The 27354-nt window shown below is 39.8% G+C and overlaps 2 protein-coding genes across 2 annotated transcripts; both read right to left on the bottom strand.

The window, feature by feature from the left end:
* Nucleotides 1-10495: 10495 nt before the first annotated feature.
* si:dkey-93h22.7 (Fc receptor-like protein 5) lies at nt 10496-27270 on the bottom strand. Its single transcript, XM_038284767.1, has 15 exons — nt 27141-27270; nt 27032-27058; nt 26828-26954; nt 26562-26740; nt 25188-25368; nt 23081-23184; nt 17585-17768; nt 16434-16540; nt 14014-14286; nt 12260-12565; nt 12085-12186; nt 11961-11988; nt 11264-11318; nt 11070-11135; nt 10496-10980 (listed from the first exon to the last, which is right to left on the bottom strand). Exons 1-15 carry the CDS (start codon nt 27169-27171, stop codon nt 10915-10917), a joined length of 1836 nt encoding a protein of 611 aa, XP_038140695.1. The 5' UTR covers nt 27172-27270; the 3' UTR covers nt 10496-10914.
* On the bottom strand, nt 19408-20561 carry LOC119783316. Its single transcript, XM_038284769.1, has 2 exons — nt 19800-20561; nt 19408-19601 (listed from the first exon to the last, which is right to left on the bottom strand). The coding sequence occupies exons 1-2, from the start codon at nt 20345-20347 to the stop codon at nt 19442-19444; spliced, it is 708 nt and encodes a 235-aa protein (XP_038140697.1). The 5' UTR covers nt 20348-20561; the 3' UTR covers nt 19408-19441.
* Nucleotides 27271-27354: the final 84 nt, after the last annotated feature.

Below are 27354 nucleotides of genomic sequence, written 5' to 3'. Positions count from 1 at the left end.
GAAAGTACTGAATATTATGAGGTGTTTATCAGGAAGTATATGGGGAGCTGATCGTATGGCGTTGAAAAATGTATATATTGCATTAATTAGATCAGTTCTAGATTATGGTTGTATTGTTTTTGATTCAGCTGCTAGTTCATCTTTAAAAAGGTTGGACATAATTCAGGCTCAAGCGTTGAGAATATGTTGTGGAGCAGTAAAATCAACTCCAATATCTGCGCTTCAGGTGGAGGTTGGAGAAATGCCATTAAGCCTTAGAAGGAAACAGCTGAGGGCAAATTATTGGACTAATTTACAAAGTCAAAAAGAAATGCATCCAACAAAAAGAATATTAAGTGAAAGTTGGGAAAGCAGTAAAATTAAACAGGAGGTATTTAGTAAGGGAATTATTCAGATAATCCAGGAGTTAGAAATCAATAATTGGGACGTTAGTCTAACTGTCTTAATGCCAGCTATACCATCATGGTTACTACCTCAACCTAATGTTGATCTTTCTTTATTAAAGAAGATAAATTCAAGAAATAACATGTTTAGTATACAAACTTATGTGAACACTTTGATTCATGAGAGATATGGGTATTATGTACATACACTATATTGCCAAAAGTATTTGCTCACCTGCCTTGACTCACATATGAGCTTAAGTGACATCCCGTTCCTAATCCATAGGGTTCAATATGACGTCGGTCCACCCTTTGCAGCTAGAACAGCTTCAACTCTTCTGGGAAGGCTGTCCACAAGGTTTAGGAGTGTGTTTATGGGAATTTTTGACCATTCTTCCAGAAGCGCATTTGTGAGGTCGCACACTGATGTTGGACGAGAAGGCCTGGCTCTCAGTCTCCGCTCTAATTCATCCCAAAGGTGTTCTATCGGGTTGAGGTCAGGACTCTGTGCAGGCCAGTCAAGTTCATCCACACCAGACTCTGTCATCCATGTCTTTATGGACCTTGCTTTGTGCACTGGTGCACAGTCATGTTGGAAGAGGAAGGGGCCAGCTCCAAACTGTTCCCACAAAGTTGGGAGCATGGAATTGTCCAAAATGTCTTGGTATGCTGAAGCATTCAGAGTTCCTTTCACTGGAACTAAGGGGCCAAGCCCAGCTCCTGAAAAACAACCCCACACCATAATCCCCCCTCCACCAAACTTTACACTTGGCACAATGCAGTCAGACAAGTACCGTTCTCCTGGCAACCGCCAAACCCAGACCCGTCCATCAGATTGCCAGATGGAGAAGCGCGATTCGTCACTCCAGAGAACGCGTCTCCACTGCTCTAGAGTCCAGTGGCGGCGTGCTTTACACCACCGCATCCGACGCTTTGCATTGCACTTGGTGATGTATGGCTTGGATGCAGCTGCTCGCCCATGGAAACCCATTCCATGAAGCTCTCTGCGCACTGTTCTTGAGCTACATGAAGTTTGGAGGTCTGTAGTGATTGACTCTGCAGAAAGTTGGCGACCTCTTCGCACTATGCGCGTCAGCATCCGCTGACCCCGCTCCGTCAGTTTACGTGGCCTACCACTTCGTGGCTGAGTTGCTGTCGTTCCCAAACACTTCCATTTTCTTATAATACAGCTGACAGTTGACTGTGGAATATTTAGGAGCGAGGAAATTTCACGACTGGATTTGTTGCACAGGTGGCATCCTATCACAGTTCCACGCTGGAATTCACTGAGCTCCTGAGAGCGACCCATTCTTTCACAAATGTTTGTAAAAACAGTCTGCATGCCTAGGTGCTTGAATTTATACACCTGTGGCCATGGAAGTGATTGGAACACCTGATTCCAATAATTTGGATGGGTGAGCAAATACTTTTGGCAATATAGTGTATATATATATATATATATATATATATATATATATATATATATATATATATATATACATAAAAGATAAATACATATATATGAGACAGAGATATATATATATATATATATATATATATATTAGTGCTGTCAATCGATTAAATTTTTTAATCGCGATTAATCGCACCAATGCCTGAGTTAACTCGCGATTAATCGCATTTTAATCGCACATTTTTTTCCTGATTGAAAATCATTTAAATACTCTCGATGACATACAAAAAAATACATACAGGCTAGGTTTGTGCCAATGTTCTTTTTTTTAAATGAAAACAGGTCACAGATACTGATTTATGCCATAGAAACATATGGCAAGAAGATGGGGAGGCATGTAGCAAAAAATAACAAATATGTAGCCAAAAAAAAGGCCCTGAAAACAGGCTGATGTAAAAGACAGTCTTTACAGTTAATACAGTCTTTTGAACAAAGACAAGCATTTTACCCTACTGCTATAAAATTTAGTAGAGTTAACATTAGATGTTAACTAACCAAGATAATAATGAACAATTTTCAATCAATACATCAAAATCAATAGACCGACATCACTAGATGAAGGTAGTCTATGCTCTAGAAAGTTACTTTTCAGCCTCTTAACAAAAATGAGAACACACACACACCCACTCACCCACACACAGACACACCCACCAACACACACACACACACACGATACCGACAAGAGTGCCGTAGCAGATTCCATTTCACCTCAGTAATCAGTTTTCTCAGCGTATTTCAGGTTGCTACTAGTTACCAGACACTCAGCTTGTTTGTTGGTGGTGGGGCTTAAAGAAAAGGCACTAGCGTCACCCAGTGTATGAGCGTCTTTTTTCCTTGAGGATCTCCGCTCTCGAAGCCTATGAGAAATGCATAGACTGGGGGAAAATAGCCCCGCCTTCCCGCAGGCTGCAGCGGGATGTACTTGGAAAATTGTACCATAAAACCACATAGCGTTAATCTCACGTTAAAAAAATTATCGCCGTTAAAATGGCCTCGCGTTAACGCGTTAATAACGCGATAATTTTGACAGCACTATTATATATATATAAAAGATAAATACATATATACACTATATTGCCAAAAGTATTTGCTCACCCATCCAGATTATTGGAATCAGGTGTTCCAATCACTTCCATGGCCACAGGTGTATAAATTCAAGCACCTAGGCATGCAGACTGTTTTTACAAACATTTGTGAAAGAATGGGTCGCTCTCAGGAGCTCAGTGAATTCCAGCGTGGAACTGTGATAGGATGCCACCTGTGCAACAAATCCAGTCGTGAAATTTCCTCGCTCCTAAATATTCCACAGTCAACTGTCAGCTGTATTATAAGAAAATGGAAGTGTTTGGGAACGACAGCAACTCAGCCACGAAGTGGTAGGCCACGTAAACTGACGGAGCGGGGTCAGCGGATGCTGACGCGCATAGTGCGAAGAGGTCGCCAACTTTCTGCAGAGTCAATCACTACAGACCTCGAAACTTCATGTGGCCTTCAGATTAGCTCAAGAACAGTGCGCAGAGAGCTTCATGGAATGGGTTTCCATGGTCGAGCAGCTGCATCCAAGCCATACATCACCAAGTGCAATGCAAAGCGTCGGATGCGGTGGTGTAAAGCACGCCGCCACTGGACTCTAGAGCAGTGGAGACGCGTTCTCTGGAGTGACGAATCGTGCTTCTCCATCTGGCAATCTGATGGACGGGTCTGGGTTTGGCGGTTGCCAGGAGAACGGTACTTGTCTGACTGCATTGTGCCAAGTGTAAAGTTTGGTGGAGGGGGGATTATGGTGTGGGGTTGTTTTTCAGGAGCTGGGCTTGGCCCCTTAGTTCCAGTGAAAGGAACTCTGAATGCTTCAGCATACCAAGACATTTTGGACAATTCCATGCTCCCAACTTTGTGGGAACAGTTTGGAGCTGGCCCCTTCCTCTTCCAACATGACTGTGCACCAGTGCACAAAGCAAGGTCCATAAAGACATGGATGACAGAGTCTGGTGTGGATGAACTTGACTGGCCTGCACAGAGTCCTGACCTCAACCCGATAGAACACCTTTGGGATGAATTAGAGCGGAGACTGAGAGCCAGGCCTTCTCGTCCAACATCAGTGTGCGACCTCACAAATGCGCTTCTGGAAGAATGGTCAAAAATTCCCATAAACACACTCCTAAACCTTGTGGACAGCCTTCCCAGAAGAGTTGAAGCTGTTCTAGCTGCAAAGGGTGGACCGACGTCATATTGAACCCTATGGATTAGGAACGGGATGTCACTTAAGCTCATATGTGAGTCAAGGCAGGTGAGCAAATACTTTTGGCAATATAGTGTATGAGACAGAGATTCTTTCCGAGTTACAGTGACATAGACAAACTTGAAGATACATGATATCAAATTTCTACTTTAGCAATTGAGTAAATATACTTATATTTAACCATTGGGTAAAAGCCTTATACTGTGTTTTATGTGTGTTTGTTTGCAGCATGAGACGGGGACGGGCTGTGATGGAGAGAATTCCAATATTATCCAGCCAGACTTTCATGATGATGTTGTTCAACCAGAGAATCCAGCATCAACCACTCAGCTAGTAAGCACTGTACTTCTCGAAGATGACCCAGCACTCTGGCCAAAGCAGCTGTCTGATCGAGCACGCTGCTCGATAGTACGCAGAGGACCACTCCAGGTGAAGGACAGGATCTTTCCAAAAAATGGAGACGGGCGGAGATTTACTTCAAACTATTATTTCATTCAAATGAAAAATGGTGAACAAATAAGCAGATCTTGGCTTGTTTATAGTGAAAGAAATGACTGTGTTTTTTGCTTTTGCCTTTTCGGAAACCCAGGAAGGAGCAATCAGCTAAGTGAGAATGGGCTTAGTGATTGGAAAAATCTTTCATCCCTTTTGAGACAGCATGAAAAGTCAGCTGAGCACATTACCAATATGGATGCTTGGCGCACCCTATCACAGAAACTCCAGACACACACGGCTATTGATCAGGTGAACCAAAATCTTCTTTCTCTTGAAGTAAATCGCTGGAAAGAAGTTCTAACCAGACTAATTGCGATTGTTAACCATCTGGCAGAGCGCAATCTAGCATTTCGTGGTCACTCTGACAGACTGTTTGAGACAGGAAATGGAAATTTCCTTGGGCAAGTTGAACTCATGGCTCAATTTGACCCAATTATGAGAGAGCATCTGAGGAGAAGTCAGGCCAAAGAGCTAAGTGACAATTACTTAAGCAAACGCATTCAAAATGAACTCATCTCCCTCGTGGCAAAGTGCACAATTGATTCAATTGTGGAGAAAGTAAAGAAAGCCAAATAGTATGCCGTTATTATGGACTGCACTCCAGACCTCAGTCACAATGAGCAGCTTTCAGTGGTGCTACGGATTGTGAATTGTGAAACCTCAAAAGGTATTTCCATTCATGAGCACTTTGTTGGTTTTCTTCAGGCACTTGACACAACAGGAAGAGGCTTGTGTGAGTCATTTTTAGGGCACCTACAAGCACTAGGCTTAGACCTCTCCAACTGTCGTGGCCAGTCTTACGACAACGGCAGTAACATGCAGGGTAAAAAACAGGGGGTCCAAAAAAGAGTGTTGGAAATAAACAGCAAGGCTTTGTGTGTTCCTTGTGGAAGTCACACTTTAAACCTTGTGGTTGGTGATGCTGCCAAGTCATCTGTGACATCCATCAGCTTCTTTGGTCTGCTACAGCGACTCTACACTCTGTTCAGCTCTTCAGTTCACCGCTGGTCCATTCTCACAGAGCATGTCAAGAACTTTACACTGAAGGCATTGTCAACAACCAGGTGGGAGTCCAGGATTGAAGCCATCAAAGCTGTTCGCTACCAGCTTCCTGAAATTGTGGGGGCATTGACTGCTCTAAAGGACTATGCCACGGAGAAAAGGGATGCAGAGGTTGTTTCAACAGCTGAAAGCATCTGCCAGGAGATGCAGAGGTGGCCTTTTGTGGTAAGTACCATTGTTTGGTACAATGTGTTGCTCCAGATAAATAAAGCCAGCAAGATCTTGCAGAACCAAAAAGTTTCAATTGAAACAGCGAGGAAAGAAATCAGGGCAGTGGCAGAATTCCTTCAGGGGTTTCGGGATGATGGGTTCAACAGTGCCAAAACAGAAGCCAGGGAAATCGCAGAGAGGCTAAATGTGGAGATGAGTTGGCCAGAGGTGCGTCAGAAAAAAACAACCCGACTATTTGAATATGAAGGAAGAGAGCAAACTCAATCCACTGCAGAAGAGACCTACAAAAGAGAGTTTTTCTTGCCTCTAATTGATACAGCTCTTATGACATTAAAGGAGAGATTTTCACACATGGAAACCTTTTATGAGCTCTATGGATTTCTCTACTCCACTGATGTCATGAGAAGCACTGAGAAGGAAGGGAAGCTGGATGAATGTTGCCAGAGACTTGAGCAGACGATGGATGACATTGATGCAGAGGATATGAAACTTGAGGTAAAGGGAGCAGTTAGATCCTTCCCCATACATATCTCATCACCATCTGAGATGCTTGATTATATCTATAAGGAGAATATCCTAGACCTTTATCCAAATATGAGTATAGCTCTCAGACTTCTGCTCACTCTACCTGTGACAGTCGCTTCAGGTGAGAGAAGTTTCTCAAAGCTGAAGCTAATTAAAACATATCTAAGGTCAACAATGTCACAGGAAAGGCTGTCTGCACTCGCTGTTCTCTCCATTGAGCAGGAAGTCAGTGGATATGGATCTTCTCATTGCAAGATTTGCTGAGGCCAAGGCTCGAAAAATGAAATTTTAGGGAGAAAGAGAATACAACTACTAGGAAAAAGGGACAAAACATTAAGAGGAAAACAACAAGAAAAGGGGACAGGAAGAGAAAAGGTGGAAACAAGGAGGAATATGAGTAAAAGAAACAAAAGAATAAGAAAGACAAGGACAAAAGGGAGATAAGTTCAGACTGAGAAAAAGACAGGAAGAGAATAAAACAAGAAAAAGAAAAGAAAAAAAGAGTAAAATGAAACAGACATGAAAAAAGGACAGGAAGAGAGGGATAAAAGGTAAAACGATGCATGTTTATTCTCTTAAAATGTCAATTTGTATAATTGACCTGTTGTTTTGTGTGTTGTTTTCTCATTTCAGATGGCCCCGTGCCTGCCTTTGCCTAGACTACTACAGAAAGGGACAAAAGAACACAGAAGAAAACCACAACAAAAAGGATAAGAAGAGAGGGACAAAAGGTAGAACAAATAATCTAAGTCTATTCTATTATAATTTCTGTATCTATATACTGGGTCTGTTCTATATGTTGTCTTCTCAATTCAGAGGGCCCCATGCCTGTCTTTGCCTAGGGCCCCAAATTTCCTAAGTCCGCCCCTGCTCTCAGTTGTAGATAAGCTGCTGCTCCACAACCTACACATTAGAAGATGACTGAAGTCACCAAAGAGTCAAAAAGGTATCAAGGATTAGACTACCTCCTGCACTACAAAATATTTCTGCCTCCTTATTCCGCTTTGTCCCTTCCTATAAAGAGAATAAGAGTTGTTACAATAGTGTCATTTATTATAAAAGGGAACATCCAGGTTCCCCCTTCATATTACATTTATATGTTAATAAAGAGTTCACTGCTGTTAATGTGGTAGGTCTTCTCCTGCCGAAATGCAACTCCAGCTGCTTGGTTTTCTCCACATTGTTCATGAGGTGGTAGCACTGGCCCTGGTCCACAAATCCTACATCCAGTTTTGATCTGCCCTCATCATTTTTATCTGTTGCAGCTCCTATGTATGCTGCCTGTTTCCAGCAATCAGGGCCAGATTATTTGAGCTGAGTGTGAGAGTCATCTAACGTACCCTGTTGTGTTTTTACTGCCTGATCCTGACCAGTTTATGTCTCTGGATTCCTGAGTTTTGGCTTGCCCCTATTTCGGTCTGTTCCTGCCTGTCCCTGTGCTCGGACTGCTGTTTGATCTGTCCCCTGACCCCGACTTGGATTTTACCTTTGGTACCTCTGCGTCTCTCTGATCTTCTGGTCTGGACATCTGCTTCGTCCCCTGCTCTGGACTCTCCTGCTCTTTCCTAGCATTTCCTGGCTTCCGGTCGACAGTCTGCTCTGCCTCACTCCTGGAACTCTCTGTACGGTTCCCGCCACAGGCTGTGGAGAAAACATCTGACTGGTTCCTACTCCTTCCTCTGAACACACACATAACTAAGAGCCAGGTTAGTGACTCACATGCTTGTTCACTGTCTGAGTCTAGTGGTCACTAACTTGTGCATTTATCTCTACAGAAAATCCAGCAATCTGGTCCCTGCTGACGAGCCACACAATCCAGGACAATCGATAAAGCGTTTTACTTCAAAACAAACCTGTTCTGTCTGCCTGAATTCTGGGTCCTATTTTCTGAGCCCTGACATTTGCTTTTTATAGGATTTGGAGCATAACACAATTGTTTTCTGTTCATTGCTCTTGTCAGAATAAACAAAGAAAACATGCATCTTAAAAATGCAAACTGTGTCACAGGCGAAGAACCGGTCCACTTACATGTGACAAGGCCAACTATGGCAGAATTATCTAATGCTGCGTTCACACCGGACGCAGCAGGCGCTGCAGAAGCAGTGAGTTTACATGCAAAGTCAATGGTTGATGCGCGTCAAGGCGCAGCAAAAGGTCCCGCAGCGCATTTTGAGCAGCAGGCACTGCAGAAGCAGTGAGTTTACATGCAAAATCAATGGTTAACGCGCGTCAAGGCGCAGCAAAAGGTTCCGCAGCGCGTTTTGAGCAGCAGGCGCTGCAGAAGCAGCGAGTTTACATGCAAAGTCAATGGTTGACGCACGTCAAGGCGCAGCAAAAGGTCCCGCAGCGCGTTTTGAGCAGCAGGCGCAGCGCGTCTGAGCAGCTGAAGCAGCGCACCGAGAGCGTTTAAGCATCTGACGCGTGTGACGCGCCGCAAACGCGCTGCTGCTTGAGATGGAAGAATTGAACTTTTGCTGCTCGACGCGCCGCATCAACCAATCAGAGAAGCTGATCTGGGAGCTGGCCGTGAGACAGACACATCGCTGATGATACAGAGTGCTGTGATCGCTACTCTGAAACAGTTTATCAACGCCTAAATTAACTTAAAGGTACAGTGTGTAATAATTACAGGGATATACAGTCAGAAATGTAATATATTATACATAACTATGTTATTTATCATCATCTACGAGCTCAGCCTCTTAACCTTAATATTTCCGTTGCCTTAGAATTCGTTATCTATAATTACATAGGAGCGGGTCTCGCAGCCATGGAGGCAGACATCTTTGCGCTACGACAGCGCAGAGCCAACAAACTAGCGATTGCGAGATCGCCCATTACGCTCGAAAGTAACTATGGCAAGTTGAGAGAGATGAACTGAGACGGTACTGAACACACAGACTAATGAAATACTATCTGTAAAATTATCTATGTAAACAAACCTCATCACTTTAGAAGGTAGGTGATGCTGACGTCGTGGAAGACATTTTGTCCCGTAACGCTCGCCGTACTGTTGGGGGGGAGAAGCGGTGGGGGGGAGATGTTCATGTTGCTGCGGTCTGCAGTCTGGATGTTAGATGTCGCTGAAAATTACACACTGTAGCTTTAAAATGCTGAAACCTGCCGACAGAATATGTTCGCTTTTATTATTCAGGTGCCTGCAGTTTGGATTATTTTAATGAAATACACCTACCAGCTGCCGCGGTGAACCGCTAGGAGGCGACCCGGCCAGAGGCTGCTGATGAAAGGGATTCCTACTGACAGTGCACCGCTGGTATGTGGGGGTCTGAGCGGCTCCAACAGAAATAATATTTGAATGCAGGATGGTAATCTGGATGAACTGACTGCACTGATTAAGTTTTCAGGTGGATTTTCCCACTTAAAAACATATTAAAACTACTTTATTCCCACTGATCACAGCAAATATAACTGCAAGGTAAAGAAAGGATAGAGTAGCTCCGCCCAACGCGCGTCAGACCCACTTTTGCACCGCGCAGCCAGAGCAGCAAAGCTGCTTCAGCCGCGTGTCAGAACTAAATGGTACAAGCAGCAAAAATGAAGCAGCAGACGCGATTTTGCTGCGCCTGCTGCGTCCGCTATGAACGTAGCATAAGAAGCTCTGAAGCTGGTGTGCAGGTGAGTTAGCTGAGAAGTCTGCAGTCAGAGTCAGACTCTGTCCCCTGTAGTCACCTCCTGCAGGCCTCTGAGGTTAACAAATGTCCAGGTAGGGTTAGGGTAGATGGTGGTCCATCCAGCTCCTCGGAAATCTAGGCCTGATGGTGTTATTTCTTTTTCAGGAGGAAAAGTTTTTCAATGTAAGAAGAGAAACTCTTCTTACATATTGAGCTTGTTCAAAATAAACACGCTGTAGGATAAGAGTATTACATTTTTTAAATAAACTTTTAAAATGCTGTATATGAATGTGTGCAGCTGAGCTTATAGAGCTTTGCATGACATATAGATATTAAATGAAAGAATCAGTGAGAACTGATGACTGATCAGCATCTAGAAAGAGTTTTCATTTTAACTTTAAAGGGGTGATTTGGAGGGTATAGTTAACTAAAGGATTCACCCTAAATCAGGGGAACTTTCTTCACTAATAATTTATCAAAATAATTAGAAGTGCTACAGACAAAAATATTTGTCCCAAATAGTTTATTTTCTAACCCAAACATGGAAGATACTTGCTTTTATTTCACAATCATCAACTCATTCCACATCTTTGGCAAATACAAATTTTTATTTAGAACAGAACCTATGCAAAGTTCACAAATAAGACATAGTGTAACCCTTAGATGTGTTACATGCATATTGAAAGAAACGTTCAATTGGTGAAAGTGAAGCAACATGACATTTTTCCTGAAAAGACTATCAGACAGAATCCAAGTGAAATAACTTGATGTTTTGGTTCAAAATATTACAAAGTGTAAAAAAAAAAAAAAAAAAAAGTTCAATTTTGGAAGGCTCTCTTTATTTTGTTAGAAACTATCAAATTTTCACACTAGAACAGAATCACGGGACAGATTACCCACAGTAAATACATCAATAAAAAAATCCTTTCAATCAGCTTAAAACTCCAGTGTTCTTCTTTCCTCCTCGTGTAGAGACCACTCCTCTTCAGAGGATTCAGATTCCTGACCAGGACGTGATAAGAGTACTTTAAATATTTTTTAAGGGTTTTATATTGAGCTGAATGATGAAAGAAATAAAAATGTTCTCTCACCTGATAAAATGCATGCTCTCTGGGTGCTCTTCCCACATCAGGGTCCTCCCCGTATTCTGCCAGGTTCTGCAAGAGGGGATTGGTGTCAGATATTTAAGGTGATCTAATATGGTGATCTAATGTAATGCTGCGTTCACACCGGATATAGATAATGGATATAGTTCAATGGTAAGAACAGTGGAAAACTGACTTACCAGGTCATCCTCAGATACAGATACAACACTTATTCGGTCCATTTTAAGACTTGCGCTAAAAGGGGAAAAAACACCAAAATACTGGGTTTTGACAACCAAAGTCAGTGTAAACAATCTTGTTAGATTTTTTTAAATAGTTTATTTTTGTCTATATAAATGCTGCTATTGACAGCCCCAACATATCCAAGCAGTCGGGTATTTACAGCAAAGCAAATTTAGATTGTGACGTGGGCTTATAAGGAAGGACATGTCTGTAAATACTGTAGAAGAGGGGTTTTATGGGGTGTGCAGGTGGCGTGAAAATACTAAAAAAAATTAAGTTTAAAATAAAAAATAAATTTCTGCAATATCTTTTCTGTAAACATTAAAATCTATAAAAAAATTTTAATGAGATCCCTTCCTTCCTTCCTTCCTTCCTTCCTTCCTTCCTTCCTTCCTTCCTTCCTTCCTTCCTTCCTTCCTTCCTTCCTTCCTTCCTTCCTTCCTTCCTTCCTTCCTTCCTTCCTTCCTTCCTTCCTTCCTTCCTTCCTTCCTTCCTTTTTTATTCTTTCAACAGGAAAATAAATATAGCTATACTTTATTGTAATCTTGCTTTTCCTATAGTCAATTAGTCTTTTCATCTGACAGAAACAACTGAATCTTTACGTTTTATATCATATAAGATACATATTTGAACTTAAAAGAAGAGAACACTCACTTTAATTTTGATTGATACTGCTTCCTCGCTGAAAGAGAAATAGACAAATGTAATTCCCTTTTACAGCTGGGGAACACAAACCCAGTGTTCCCAATAATAAAGAAATGATATTGACTGAACTTACTGAACATGATTCCTGAAATGCAACAAAACATTACAAGGAGAATCAGAAGCACGAAACAACTGAGGACAACAGCCACCACTGCAATGGGAAGGTGGTTCAGCACTAAAAAAAAAAAGTTAAAGCAATTAAAGATATGTCTTAAAGAGTCATTATTTAAGCAATGTCCACCGTTTACCTTCTTTGTCTACATAGAGCCTCTTGCTGCTTATAAACTTAGTGTCATCGAAGCTGTCCCACACTTTACAGCGGTACATCCCAGAGCTGCGTGTGTCCACTGACATCACCAGTAGGGATTGTTCTGGTGGCTGATGGACCACATAGTAGAAACTTCCTTGATCTTGTAGAAGGGTCTGGTTGTGGTACCACTGGAATCGTGGGTGAGTTCCCCTTGCTACCTTGCAGTAGAGTATAAGACCGATGATAGCATAGTTTTCTGCCATGATATGGTCAGAATCGATCATGACTGGGCCAGAAACTGGGACTGGGGACAGATTATAAGAAGTTTAAAGTCAGACGGATAGAAGTTTCAGCTTTTAAAGACCCTATGCTGGTCTACACATGTTTATTGTCTCAGTTTGACCTTAACTATGTTCTCAGTTATTACAGTATTGACTGTTAAACACTCTGCTTGGCTTCAGGTATGACTTAGCTGCAATCTTTAACACAACATAAGTGAGTACAGAAAATACATTCTTGAATTGACGTATGTAATGATAAAATCATTTTTATTTATTTATTTATTTATTCGTTTATTTGATAGGGACAAGTATGTTTCATGCATCATGTCACACACTACAACATTTTAGCTAAGGCTAATTCTCAATGTCTGTCCCCAGTTAGGCTTTTACACAAACACAGTGACTGTACACAAGAACAACAGAGCAAATTACACATTAAAACATCACAGAAATAAAATCAGGTCAGTTAGGTTATTAATGTTCACATGACTGACCTCTCAATAAAAAGTCTTTAAGTTTATGTTTAAAAAGGACCCAGTTTGACTCTCCCTTCAGTTCTGCAGGTAATTTTTTGGTGCCTTGTACAATGAAAGCTGATTGACCGAAAGAGGTTTTGCGTCTGGGAACTTGACAGTTTCCACTGTGGGCTCCTCTTGTGACTGAGCCCACAGCTCTGAGAGGAACTACACAGTCACTCAAAACCTTAGGGGCCTTATCATGCAAGCATTTATATACCAGTTTTAACTGAGCAAATCATTAGCACACATGGATCGTTGTAAGACAAAAAATCTGATAAAAGAAAGGTTCTTTTCATCTTCAGAGATTAGCAGAATAACATTTTTCACTGTGAAGGTAAACATTAACCATGTTATAATCTGCTATTGTCTGTAGCATTAGTGCTTCAGCACATCTAGTAACTGCAACAAACTAGAAAACGATTTATAAGTAAGGTATCTTGATGGGTTTTTTTGGAATGCAACAACTATTTTAATAGATATCTATTCTCGTTCTAGAGGTTTGGGCTTAAGCTCTTTGCACCATCTGTAAAAATTGGCAAGTTGAAAGCCCTAAGAGGGTATATCATATATATGTTATGTAATTTTCAATTAAAAGAGCAAAACGGCAATACAGCAATACATTTAAAATAAAGTATTTTAGATAAGCAAAGTAGAAAGTAACCAATTATTGTGAGTCTGAAATGGTGTCAAAAAGGGGTTCTTAATAAAAATCAAGGTTTCCAAACAGTTGTTCTGCAACTACAATGAGTAATTAAGTTATAAACTAGAATGACATTTTTAAAACATGAAAGGCCTATCTGCATCAGCATCAATTAATGGACGGCTGGATTTGTACCATTCAGGAACCACACAAGATTATTCCTGAGTGGCATTTTGGACACCTCTGGTCTGGAGACTAAAAAGTAAATAAAGTTTTAAGGTGGCACTATTTTTATATGTATACTTTTACCTACCAATTTCAAAGGGCAACCATAAACTGTATGTAGTCTGACCCCCGTTGTTGGCCTGACACTGCAACCATCCAGAGTGTTGATCAATAACAGCTGGGATCTTGAAGGTGACGTTTCTCACTGACTGATTCACAGTGCCAATCAGCTCTTCGCCATGGTAAAGGGAAAAGATTATAGGTGGATCTCCCCGCGCAGACTCACAAGAAACGATGGCTGAATAATTGTGATCATCCTCCTTCACTACAGTAAAGGAAATGTCAAGAGCAGACACCAAGTCTGAGGAAACAGAAACAAGGAGAAGGTTTGTTCTGCTGATATGAAATAAAGCATCTTACAGTAATTGGAACCGGGACTGTGATGGGAACTGTGGGAGACAAAATGAGAAACAAACATCCAGGAAATCAAAATATAGGATTTTAAAATGTTGGCGAAAAAAATAAGTATTTATTGAGTAACCCAATTTGACAATATTTTGTGTCAATGACAGAGATCAAATATTTCCCGTAAGTCTTAATCAGGTTTGCTGTAGTCCATTCCTTCATGCAGATCTTCTCTACAGGATTTATGGTTTGGGGCTGTTGCTCCTTTTTTCTACAGTGCTACTCATTGTCATGCTGGAAGACCCAAGCATATTGATAGAAGGGGGTTTTGGCCCAACATGTCAGGATAATTGGTTCTTTCCCAGCATAATGTATTACTGATGGAATCTTTTATTTCTCTGGTCTTGGCTCTTTGCAGTTCATTCATCAGGTCTATCCCTGTAGTTCTGGGATTCATGCTCATAGTTCTCATAACTATTTTGACCCCACTGGATGACATCTTGCTAATTTTGACCAAATACTTATTTCTCAGCATAAGTTATGAATAAATTATTCATAAATCCTACAACAGGGATCAACAACCATTTTAAAATTAGAGCTACATCATGGGTTCTAAACCAAAGGAAGGGCTACCAATACTGACCTATAAAGTGGAGGAGTCAGCATTCACCTAACTTTCATGCATAATAAATATATTTTTAATGTCTCTTTTCATTCTAGTTTTTATTTTTGATAATTTGAAATCTCTATAAGTGTAAGTGTGATAAAAAAAAAATAAGAGTAACAGAATAAAATAAAATGTCAAACTTAGCCCACTGGTAAGTTGTGCTGTTTTTAGAAGACATTGAAGGCACCCTATGGCGACCTTGGTTCGCTTGGGTGGCCGTGGACTCTACGTTGGTGATCGCTGTCCTACAGTGTGATTTTATTTTCATTCATTCTCTCATAGGGAAACCTTTGATGAAAATTACAGACTTCTCTAATCGTTCTAAGTAGGAGAAGTGTACAATCAATGATTGACGTAATGCTTTTTTTTGCCTAATGTCTCTGCAGGATCTGAAAAAAGTAATTCTTGAGTTCATCTTTTGCCAAACACAGCTTTTGGGAAAATGTAATATTGACAGATCAGACAATAATGTAACTTGTTGCTAAGGCACATAAGCTCTATATTAACAGATGGGAAAATGAAACATATCAATTAAAGAACAATGGTCCTACTGTCAAACACAGTGGAGGCTCTGTTATGCTCTAGAGCTGCTTAGCTTCATCTGACTCAGGGTGTCTGAATCTCTACAGGGTTCAATGAAATATGAAGACTATTATTGGATTCTAGAGAGACATGCTGCCCAATGTCAGAAAGTCACAGGCCACAGGTCTTCAACAGGATAATGACCCAAAAGAGCCAATGACCCAAAATATTATAATTTTTATAGATATTTCTTTATTTAGTATTACTTTTGTCAGATTATCTCATCAGATTATCTTGTCAGGTTATCCTTGACCATTATGTTTTTTTTTACTAAAAGAGGGATAACAACAATTTTGTCGATGTGTTTCGAAACATTTTTAGAAAAACTGAGCCAAAGTCTGGTTGCGTCTGATTTAAGCCTGTTTTGCGGATATTTTAACTTATTTGTGTTTACCACTAGTCGTTCTACTCTGCCGTTCCTAGTTGCAGATATTTACAGCTTCCACAGGATCTACTAAAGTCCTTTTAGCTGCTTCTATGATTAATGCTTCCCTTTTCCAGCCAAGAAGACAGGCATGTTTTGGTAGATTTGCATTGCCTTTCCATTTTCAGATGATGGATTGATCAGAGCTCTGTTGGACTTTTTAGAGCTCGAGAACAATATTTTATAACCTAAACCTGCTTTAATCTCCACAATAGCTCAGTGTTCCTTGATCTTGGTGATGCTTTTTATTTACTTAAGTTATTGAGCAAATCTTGGAGGCCTCACAGAACAACTTGATTCCACAAAACCCTCCAAAAAAGTACATTCATGTTTGCGGTTTAGCATGATGAAAAGCGTTAAAAGTTCAAGGGGTCAGGGTGCTTCTGGCAGTGATTGTATAATCTGACAGTTGCTTCTGATGTGTTCCAACCTTTAATGGTGATCAAAACTTCCGGGCTGTTGAAGGTGGACATCATTGTTTCATTGAGGACGTATATAGCCTGACACATGTAGGAGCCGCTGTCTTTAGAGGAAACTCTGGGAATGAAACAGATAATTACAACTCTAGCCTTTCTTTAGAATAGTGCAAGCAATGTTGTTAGGTTTACTTCAAGCACTCATGCAAACATTTTTTTTTACCAACAAAACTTTGAAATAATTTTTTGTTCCTAAGACCTTACTGTGTTTTTCTGAAAAACATGAAGACAGGCTGATGTAAAATGATCACCAAAACAGCCCACGTAGATGACATAATGTCTTCATATTTGGAGATCTGCAGTTATGACAAAGGTACAGGGCTAAGCATGCCCACGTTCAGCTCAGTCAATCTGTTAAAGTTCAGCTGTATGTCAGTAACAGTGTAGATGTTGGCCTGTACAATTTCTAAAGAAGTTATGACTGCTTTAACTCTGGCAGTTGTGCCGTAAAAAAGGGTCAATGGTTTAAATCAATCCATGCTGGCTGTGCCACCCTCCCCTATTCATCAGTTAACTGCTTTTGTTTTGAAAAATACATTGAAACTGCTATTTTGGGTTGAGGGAAAAGTGAGGAAATGCCCATCTTCAGTTGTCGTGGTTTGCTTTTACACAGAACTTTCTAGACATTATTTCAAGGCAGAGCTGCATGAGTGTTTCACTAATAGAGAATCAAAAATGCACTATCCTACATTTCAGATCTGTCTGAATTGTTTTATCTTTATTTTTCTTGGAGCTACATATTAATTTGGTGGGCAAAGCAGAGCTGCAGAGTTAACTAAATGGTTGCTTCAGTATCTTAGTGTACCTCAGTACAGTGATATCTCTAGCCCTCCATGCCTTGTTTTGTTGCTTATCTCTTGTAGTGTAGTTTAAATGGACTTGCAACATATTTCTTCCATGGTTTTCCTTCTGGAGAGATTACTGGATTCCCTCTCTACTAACACAATCAGCACCCTCAAGGTTTCTTTTGAGCTCCACTGCAGTAGATGTCCACCGTCCAATGAACTTTTCTCTAACCCCCCGCAAGTACACTTTATACAAATACACCAATGTAGTAGTAGCTCCTGCAAAATCTTTTTTTTTTGTTTGTTTGTTTTGCACTGACCTGGAGATCCTCAAGCGGTTATCTCCAATCAAGTGAAAAGGAGATGCAGTGATGAGGCGGTCATTAAGAAACCATTTGTAGGACACATGCTTTCCAGGTTCAACTTTACATTGTAGATCTAGGTAGTTTCCCTCAAAGATCTCTGTTGGACCGGTGTAAACGATCTTTGCACCTTCGACTGACTCTACAAAACAAAGACAAAATAAAACACTTAAGAAAATGCTATGGAGAAAATAAATAAATATATATATATATATATATATATATATATATATATAAAGAAGAATATGATTTATTTCAAGCTCCACTTTAAAAAAATGAGTCATCTGACAATATTGTGGATAATATTTATGTGTGAAACCCAGGCTCCTCCCCATGAATCCATGTGTCATTCTAAACATATTAATGCAAGTCATTGTACCTTCCATGTCAAGATTTCATCTAATATATCCTCCTCATCACCAGTACCTTTTTTTCTTTTACATGTGCTTCAGAATTAGTCTATTTCACATATATCTCCTCATCACCTTCCTCTAACAACTCTATGTCACATAAATTGGTCGGCCATAATCCTAAACCTGTCGTCAACACTAGATATTTTTGCACTCTAAACGTTTATATACAAAGCAAATTACTGTCTGTTACTCTTCTGACTGGTTCAGTTTCATTAGAAATTGATTTAATTTACTATCTTGTAATTCAGATACAAGAAATATGTTCACTAAATATGCAGACTGCCTGTTGCTTTGCAAAATGCATACTGCATAAACTGCATAACAGGAAAATTGAGAGGTATGCAATTAAAAGACCTGATCTACCTTATATATCACTTTGATGCACATGTTCTGCTGCAAATAATTACTGGCCACTTGTGGATTATATGTGTACTACATTGATCTGACTTGAGTTTTTCAAGAAAATTATGAAACTAATGGTGTACAGTTTTAAAAATTCTGTGCACTAAATATTATACAGTATGTACTGGTCCTGCCCCGCTCTTGGACATTTCTGGACAGATGTTTTTCATACAATATCTGGGTTGGCGGGAGTGGTGATAACACCTGGCCCTCTTCTGGCTCTGTTTGGTTTTAGTGGTGAGGGGTCGCCTTTACTGGCCTCTAAACGGCAGAACTGGCATTCTGCTTACTGTTAGCGAGGCGCACAGTTCTAACCAGGTGGAAGAGTGCGGCTCCTACAACTCACAAACAGTGGTTATTGGACCTCATGTCATGTCTAAAACTGGAAAAAATTAAATGTTCTGTCCAACATTCAACATATCCAGCGTTCGAGTCGATGCATTCAACTGGTTTACCTTGAATAGAAAACTTTAAATCAATCTGACTTGATGATCTGGTTAAATTGTCTCTATAAAGTGACCTGAGATGACATGATGTGAATTGGAGCTATAGAAATAAATTGAAACTGAATTTAGTGAACAACTAAATTAAGGTTTTTGATAACAGCTGACTGATTGAACTTTAGTCCTACGTCAGTCTGACGGACTATGTAAATGTTTATTCCTGAGAGATTAGAAAATGGTGAATGTATCCTTTTTCTCCTAAAAAACTCATGCAAATGATTTAAAAAATTTTTTTTGTACATCTTGCAAGAGGCCCTATGTGTCTGGGCTGATAAGATGATGAGACTGAGGAAATTTGGGTGCAACAGTGGCAAAAACAAGCAGAGAGAGAAGAAGAAATACATATTCAGCACATGAAGTAAAAGGAAAATATTGGAAAACTTGGTTTTTGACTATGCGGGAAACCCAGCGTACCTGCAGAAAACCCATTGGAGGTGAGGGGATGGGGGAGAGGAGAGGAGAGGAGAGGGGAGAGGAGGCGAGACAAGGCGAGCAGTTTAAGTCTTGTTACCAACTTCCTGGTTGTTCCCAAATGTCGTGTTTTCTCTCTGAACCACGGTTGGGAGGAAGTCCCACTGCCACCGAGCACTCAGGTTAAGGAAATCTCTGGAGATTCTGTCCAAGGCGCTGTTGATGGCAGAGACTATCCTGTTTTTTTGGGGTGCTTTGATTTTTAAGCTGGTTTTAAGATAATCCAGTAATAAAACATCAAATGATGTGTTTAAATTCAGGCCTGCATTCATAAATGTTAGAATACTCCCATGTTCATTAAAGATGTCCTTGGAAATCCTTTTGACAACCAATTCCAGCTGTTGGATCTGCGGCTGAGGGTGAGATTTGGTTTTATCGGGGCAGAAAGTTATTAACTGGTACAGACGTTCTACTATGGTTTGAAGAGAACCTGACGGGAGGGACTTGCCCGCTGTCTTGGAGCTGTTGATCACATTCCTAATTAGTAGAGCCAGAAAAACAGCGTTGGGGTTCGGAGGCTCCTTCATCGGGTTGATCAAATCGAACGCATTCACTTGTTTTGTGTTTTTGAGTCCCAGGTCTTTTTCCAGACTTTTGATAAGACAGGAATCAAAAGTGTGTTTCCGGTCTATGGCGGCCTGAAGCAAGTGTTTAGTTGAGCCAAATATTCTAAACAAGTCCTGAGAAACTGCAGTTACTATGTCTGATAGATTAACCTTTAGAATCATATCCACACAAGGCTCTTTTGTACTCATTATCAGATTGGAGTGACGACTTCTCATTTTCTCAAAAGAGCTTTGAGGGATTTCATTCTGAACTCTTTTGGGGCAGTTTATCATGTTTCTGAAAACCAAGACAGAGAACAGAGCGTTTACCTTGTCTTGATTTCCAGGGCTTACACATGCCAGATCGGTGTAAAGTTTATTCCCCATCCTTAAATACAGAAAAAAACTGCGACTTGACCTAAGAATGTCCAAGGCTGGTCTGAATGAGCAGAAAACATGAAGAAACGTGTGCTTCCCTTGAAGGAAGGAACATTTAGGAAATAAAACTTTGGGACACGAACACCTACGTTGCCTCTCAGAGGGTATTCTATTGGCAGCCTCTGTCTAAACAGGAGAATTTGACTGATTATTAAATGCTTTGTTCATTCTTTATGCGTTCACCTCTGTCTCAACAGAGGTAAAATAAGAGCAGGTTGTGGTCGTATTCAAGCTATAAAGTTTACCAATATATAATATATTGGCTATAGTTTTATATCAGTTTATGCTCTTAAGAGTTTTTTTTTTTTGTCTTTTTATGGCGATAAATGTCTCTGTCAGGAATTGAGTTCACAACAGTCATCTTTTGAAGAGATGGAAAGAACACTGATTGAAATGAGTCCAATCATGCATTTGATGACAGAGGGAACAAAACTGAAATGTAAATTTTTATAACAATTCTATAACTATTTGAACCTGAATTATGTTTTTTTTTTTTTGGACTATAGTTTTTGTATAAAATAATACAACTATATTAATGATAATACTAAAATTCTAATAATAAATAGCAATGGGAGTCAAATCGATTTGATTCGAAACTAGAATCAGTCCGATTTTTGAATCAGTTAAGGACAATTTTACTTGGATATGGAAGGCATTAGCTAAAGAACTAATGAAACTACCTTTAGTAAAATTATGAATATTAAAATTAAACTTTCACCTCATGCATCCACATTCATCATGTAGCCTACCTTTTATTCAACAAAACAAAAATACAAAAAAATGTAAATAAATTCATACCACAGCAAAGGCTGCATAGATAAAGCGCCTACAAAACATTGCAAACTTAAAAAACTCTCTTAATTTCCGTTTACTGTCTCACAAAGTTTTTGTGCAGATGTGAGTGATTGCAAAACCAATATTTATCATAATGATATAATATGTAATGATCAGGATCAAAGGTCAGGGCTATTCTTGCTGCTGATTTAAGTGATACTGATGCCATACTCCCCCCGAGTTGGGATTGATGCTTCACGTAACTGTCTGCACGTGAGTAAAATATAGAGTAGCTCCAGAATTCTCACAAGGCCACAGAAGCTGTTATCTTCAACCACGCTGTGGGGTTAAATTTCCTTACAGATAAATGTAGTGACAGCCTTCGTAATTTTCTGGGCTCACAGAGAGATTGCCGGTAACTTGCACACAAATGACTTCTCAAGCTGCATTTGCTTCGGGGCAGATAGGGTTTGCGGGTGGTGTCTCGTTAAAAGGTTCGTTGTGTTGCCACATACTTGACCACTCTTGCATACCATTCGGCTCTTATCCAGTTCATTGCTGCTGTCATCTTTTAAAAATCGGAAACATTTCCGATTTTGTTGGTGGTGCTTTCAAGGGTTTTTTTCAATCCTGTTTTTTTTTTTTTACACTACTCACACTGTTGGTAACGAGAACTCACATTGTCTCCTGATAACTCACATGGTGGTTTGGGGAAAAGACATATTTAAAAGATTGAATGGTGTTATGAATCAATATGGATATGGAAAGGAAAATAAATTCAAATTGATTAATTGATTTTTTTCAACCCAGCCCTGGTAACAGGCCAGACCATTGGTGGTGCTAGCAGAAGTCGTATTGTATTATAGATTCATATTGGAAATATTCTGTCCTGTGGAACCAACTACCAGTCAATGAGGCAGACACCCTGTCTACTTTTAAGGATAGGCTTACAACTTTCCTTTTGATAAAGCTTATAGTTAGAGTGGCTAAGGTTATCCTGAGCTAACTCTATAGTTATGCTGCTATAGGCTTAGACTGCTGGAGAACATAGGGACCCCTTTTCATCATTGTGCTTCATTCTATCTCTATTCACCCACTCTGCAGTATCCGTTATGCTCTCTCTGCTTTTTCTCATAGTGGCATCATCTGGTCTGTTCCTGTTTGACTGTGACTCCATCCTGGAGAGAAATATCAGCTGTGCAGCTGCCATCAACACCTTTTTTTTTATAGATGTTGGAGATCAGCCTGTTTTTCAGTGTATTCCTGTTTCTCTGACTGTGACTGGCTGGATGTGCTCTCTTTCATCATCGGAGTTTGTCTGCCTGGCTGTGTGTTTCCTGGATGGGGCCGCCTGTGGAGCTGGTTTACAGTTACCTTTTGTATCTCTGCTTATCTTTCTGTCTGCTTCTGTCTCCTCGAACCCCAGTTGGCCTCAGCAGATGGCCGTTCACACTGAGTCAGATTCTGGTTCTGCTGGAGATATCTTCCTGTTCAAAGGGAGTTTTCCTCTCTATTGTTGCTGCATGCATGGTCGGTTTGATAGATTTCTGAATCTAATTGGTGCTGTATACTGTAATAAACAGAATTGGAATTGAGCTGCTGGTAATCTTCTAAACTTTCCTTCATTAAGTCTGTCCTGTGTTTGTCAATCTGATTGAAATCATCCATAAAATAGGTCCAGACTGCAGTGAGGAGACATACAGAATGGATAATCTATAATAACATTACTGTACAATGTGAAAACTGATTGGCTAAAAGTTATTGATGGGTAAGGGAGTGCACTAGTTTGGTATGAACAAACATTTAATTTTGTGGGTAGAACATGCAAAAATGAGTAAACTTTCAAGGGGTTTAGATACCTCTACAAGTCTTTGTGTAATCCAACACTTAATATAGATGGATTCTAACCTTTAATGGTGATAACAATGCCCGAGCTGTTGGAATGGAAGATCGTGTCATTGAACTGGTTTAAAGCCATACAGCTGTAGGTGCCGCCGTCTTTAGAGGACACTCTGTGAAAGACAAAGATTATTACATTTCTCTAGTCTCATACCTCTAGTTTTACTACTCGTAAAAACAGTATTGTTTTTAACAGCCATCTTAGATTTAGTCTTAGTTATAGTCTTCAGAATGAAAACTGTTATAAGTTTTAGACATATTTTAGTCATTACTATATGTGATAGTTTTAGTCTAGACTAAAACCCAAGATGTTAGTCTAGTATTAGTCAGATATATGTTGCACTTCATATAACAGTTAACCTTTACAATTCCGACTACCAACCAGAGTCTTTACCAGACTGACAGTTTTGCCCAGATTGCTGGGTATAGAATGCTGCCCTGCAGTTCATCATTGCTGTTGAGCAGAAAACTGTGATTTATAGAATCCAAATAAACTTTTTTCATGAATCAATGCCCTACTTTATGAAATAGTGTCTCACAAAAGCTGTGAAAATAGCAAAACTAGTTCAACACATCATATTGGTTAATATAGCAGAAAGACAAGCTAGCAAAATGTACAATAAAGGAATGGTTTTAGACATACGAAGTTTCCATCCAAAAGCAAACACTTGGTAATATGCAATTAATTATGCATTACACACAGATCAATAAAATCTTCATACCTCCAAAAAAAAGCAAAGAACCAAAAACATTCTTCTTTCTACTTTGGCAATTTTGGCTTTATTTCTAAGAATTTGTCCCTTGATTACCACTGCTCAGGGGTCAAAGTAGATTTAAATTCTTAGGGGACTGAAAATTGAAATTGAAAATTATGTAAATTTCAATATGTTAACAAAAATTTTGAAATATAGAAACAAGAACTATAAGAAAGAAATATTAAAAGATCTATGTACTTTTTCACCTGGGATTTTATCCAAAAATAAACGGTATGCAATGAAATATTTGCTTTGGATATAACTTAGGGGTTCTTTTTGGTAGAAATTAAAGAGGGTTTTGAATCACCTCTTGTGAGTTGGAAAAAATTCAATCTTGATAGTTGATAGTCAAAGTAAATTTTTATGCTTGTCTTAGATGATAGATGATCGGCCAAAAAGTTTTTATTCAGTAGCGAGGGCTGGAAGAGCCATCATGCTGAGAGCGAACCGTCAGTGTGGAGGGAGAGAAGCGCAGACTCTGAGCTATGTGAGTGCAAATACGCATTTCTGCATTAACACAGCTGGAAGAGCAGAATTTGTCAGCGTTGAGCATGCGGTAATAGACCATTCAGGCTTTTTCACCCCTGCCGCTGCTGCCATGGTCCATCTGTGGTTATGCAGAATGTTCAGTGCTGTACGTCAGGTGGGCGTTATGACCATACCGACGCAGCAGATTTAGCTTTAGCTCAGTTTTTGGTATTGTCATGGAAAAAAGAAGCATCAATTTCATCATCATCATCATCATCATCATCATCATCATCATCATCATCATCATCATCATCATCATCATCGTCATCGTTGACGAAAACAACACTGCATACAAACACTTATCAACTAAAATGGAGACTTTAAATTCTATTTTGACCTCTAAGACCTTGTTGTGCTTTGATTTGAACAAGATTAAATTTAAAGTGTCATAAAAGACAGGCAAAGGAAATAGCCCAGCGCAAATCTTGTTGCAATAATTTAATGCATTTTGAAACCCCTTTTTGAGTGTTTCAACCATCAAGGACCTGAAAACAAACATCTCCCAAACAGTTTGTTAAGATGACTTTTTGTTTTCATGTTTACATTACAGTGATGACAGAGAAAAGGTCCAGGGCTGAATACGTCTATGTTAAACTAAATGTATCTGCTAGGGTCTTGTGTGAGCAACAGTTTGGATGTTGGCTTGTTGGCTTATTCAATTACTGTGTTTACAACATAGTAAAATATGAACTTATAGCAATAGTGTACTATTCTTTTCTTATGGTTATAATCAGAACATGTTAATAAACATCGTAGACATAAATCTGTCATATATTGTCCAAGGTAAGCATCTCCTGATGTAGTGGCACCTTCTTCGTGGATTTTGCACTAACCTTGGGATTATCAGCCAGCTGTCATTCATTCCTTGGCGATGTTTAGTGATGGAATACTTATTGAGAAAAAATTTATAGTACACATTACTTCCAGCTGCAGCTTTACATTGTAGCTCTAGTTTGTCTCCTTCAAAGATCTCTGTTGGACCCTCGTGAAGAATTTCTGCACCTCTGACAGGCTCTACAAAAAAGTGAAAACAAAATAGGTTTTAAAAATCTGCTGTCAGGACAGAGAAAATCAAAATATTGTTTTCTGTTAAAATTATTTTTTAAGATGGCTATGTTTTGATACCATGTTTTGTGTTTATTTTGGAGATGTTAATGCTTCCTAAATGATGACATGTACCTACTCCCTATTTGATTTTATTCATGTAGAAAAACCCTCTAATGTGACCTAATTAGTTAGAGTTAGACTTGGACAACTTTAATTGTCATTTTGCATACACTCTGTGTATGCAGTTTTCTTTATACGGCTTTCTGAAAATGAATGAGCAGCATCTTAGCAGTAAATAACATGTCCATTCATATAGTCCAGCAGTGATCAAATGTAAACAGTGTAGGAGAGACTTGGTGCAAAAAGGCATTGATGTGGAAGTTCGGAGCAGTGCAAAAGTAAATAAATATATGGTGCAAAAATGCAGTAGAATACATTTGAGTTGAGTTATTTTAGGTATGATGTTATCAGTGTGATGCGGAGTCTCGATTTGTTACAATGTATATATGTGACTATTATGTAATTAAAACATTTCATCAAGGATGACTGTGCCAAAACTCCTCCACAGTAAAAGATTATCTAACATTTATCACAAATGCTTGGTTGCAGTTGTTGCTGTAACCCAACCAGTCATTAGATTAAGGGAGTTATCCACTATCATATTGAATATCCATCCATCTTCCGTATACGCTTCTCCCAAGTGGGGTCGGAAGGGGTGCTGGTGCCTATCTCCATCTACCTACAGGGCAGAGGCATGTTACACCATGGACAGGTTGCCAGACCACCACAGGGCAACACAGAGACAAACAGGACAAACAACCATTCACACACATTCTCACACCTTAGGAGAGATTAGAGAATCCAACCTAACAGTCATGTTTTTGCTCTGTGGGAGGAAGCCGGAGTACGCAGAGAGAACCACCGCATGCTCAGGGAGAAGATGCAAACTCCATGCAGAAAGACCCCGGGCCGGGAATCGAACCCGGAGCCTTCTTGCTGCAAGGCAACAGAGCTACCCACTGCGAAACTGAGCAGCACTATACTGTATAACATGATTTAATAATATTATGTAACCCTATATTGTCATATTTGTCAGACCTTATATGTAAATGAAATATTTTTTTATGAGAAAAACAATCTAAATTCCAAACAGAACTTACCAAAAACCCTAAAGAAGTGTCCTTGGCTCACAGTAGCATTTATCTCAGTGTTGTTTTGTATGCTGGCCTCACACTCAAGGTAGCCCTCATAGTAATCCTTGATTTCCCTGGGAAAGACACCGATTTCCTCATCGGGTGGGAGGGAGTACTCTCCCAATATCTCTTCACGGTCATCCTTTCTGAGATCAGAAATATAACATATCTCCTTTTAACTTTTTTTAAAAACCAAATGCATTTACCTCAAAGTGTAACCTGACAGTACGTACTTGAATAATCTCAGAAGGATCGTTTCATTAGTTAGTTGATTTTTAATCTCACACGTAAAGACAACGATTTCTTTCAGCGAAGCCACTGAAGGGCCCTGGAGACGTGGTCTGTCCAGCTGGAACCCATCTGTAAATAAAAATCTGAACTTAAAGAACCTGAAGCTAACATTACCTGAAAGCACACAGTGATAGATTTCTACTCACTGCTCTCGTTTGTGCAACACCACAGCACTACACGAGGGAGGAAGAATTCAACTTAAGTCATCTAATAAAAAAACTTGATGCCTGATAGTGTTTATGATGGTTGGCTTACCCAGGATGATCAAACATGTGGAAGCAAACATGCTGGAGTCTTTTACACTGTAAGCGGTTTCACTTTATGTAAAACAGGGCAGAATAACTGACAGTTTTAACTGGGTGGAAACTGTGTCTGATGACACCACAGTCACAGTCAGAAAAATGTGCAAGCAACTGATAGGGCTGCAGCACGCAACGCCTCCTGAACTAGTACGCCCTTCTCATCAGGT

This window comes from Cyprinodon tularosa, unplaced genomic scaffold, assembly GCF_016077235.1.
Source record: "Cyprinodon tularosa strain WSP-4 unplaced genomic scaffold, ASM1607723v1 ctg201, whole genome shotgun sequence".
In the NCBI taxonomy this organism is placed as follows: domain Eukaryota; kingdom Metazoa; phylum Chordata; class Actinopteri; order Cyprinodontiformes; family Cyprinodontidae; genus Cyprinodon; species Cyprinodon tularosa.
This window is presented reverse-complemented; position numbering and strand designations above follow the sequence as displayed.

Coding starts and splice junctions, on each gene's coding strand:
- LOC119783316 (XM_038284769.1), bottom strand. CDS start 20,347: ATGGGGAATAAACTTTACACCGATCTGGCATGTGTAAGCCCTGGAAAT. Junction 19,602..19,799: donor CTGTACCAGTTAATAACTTT/CTGCCCCGATAA, acceptor CAAAGCACCCCA/AAAAAACAGGATAGTCTCTG.
- si:dkey-93h22.7 (XM_038284767.1), bottom strand. CDS start 27,171: ATGTTTGCTTCCACATGTTTGATCATCCTGG. Junction 16,541..17,584: donor AACCGCTTGAGGATCTCCAG/GTCAGTGCAAAA, acceptor TTTCATTCCCAG/AGTTTCCTCTAAAGACAGCG. Junction 11,989..12,084: donor CATTTCAGGAATCATGTTCA/GTAAGTTCAGTC, acceptor TTTCTCTTTCAG/CGAGGAAGCAGTATCAATCA.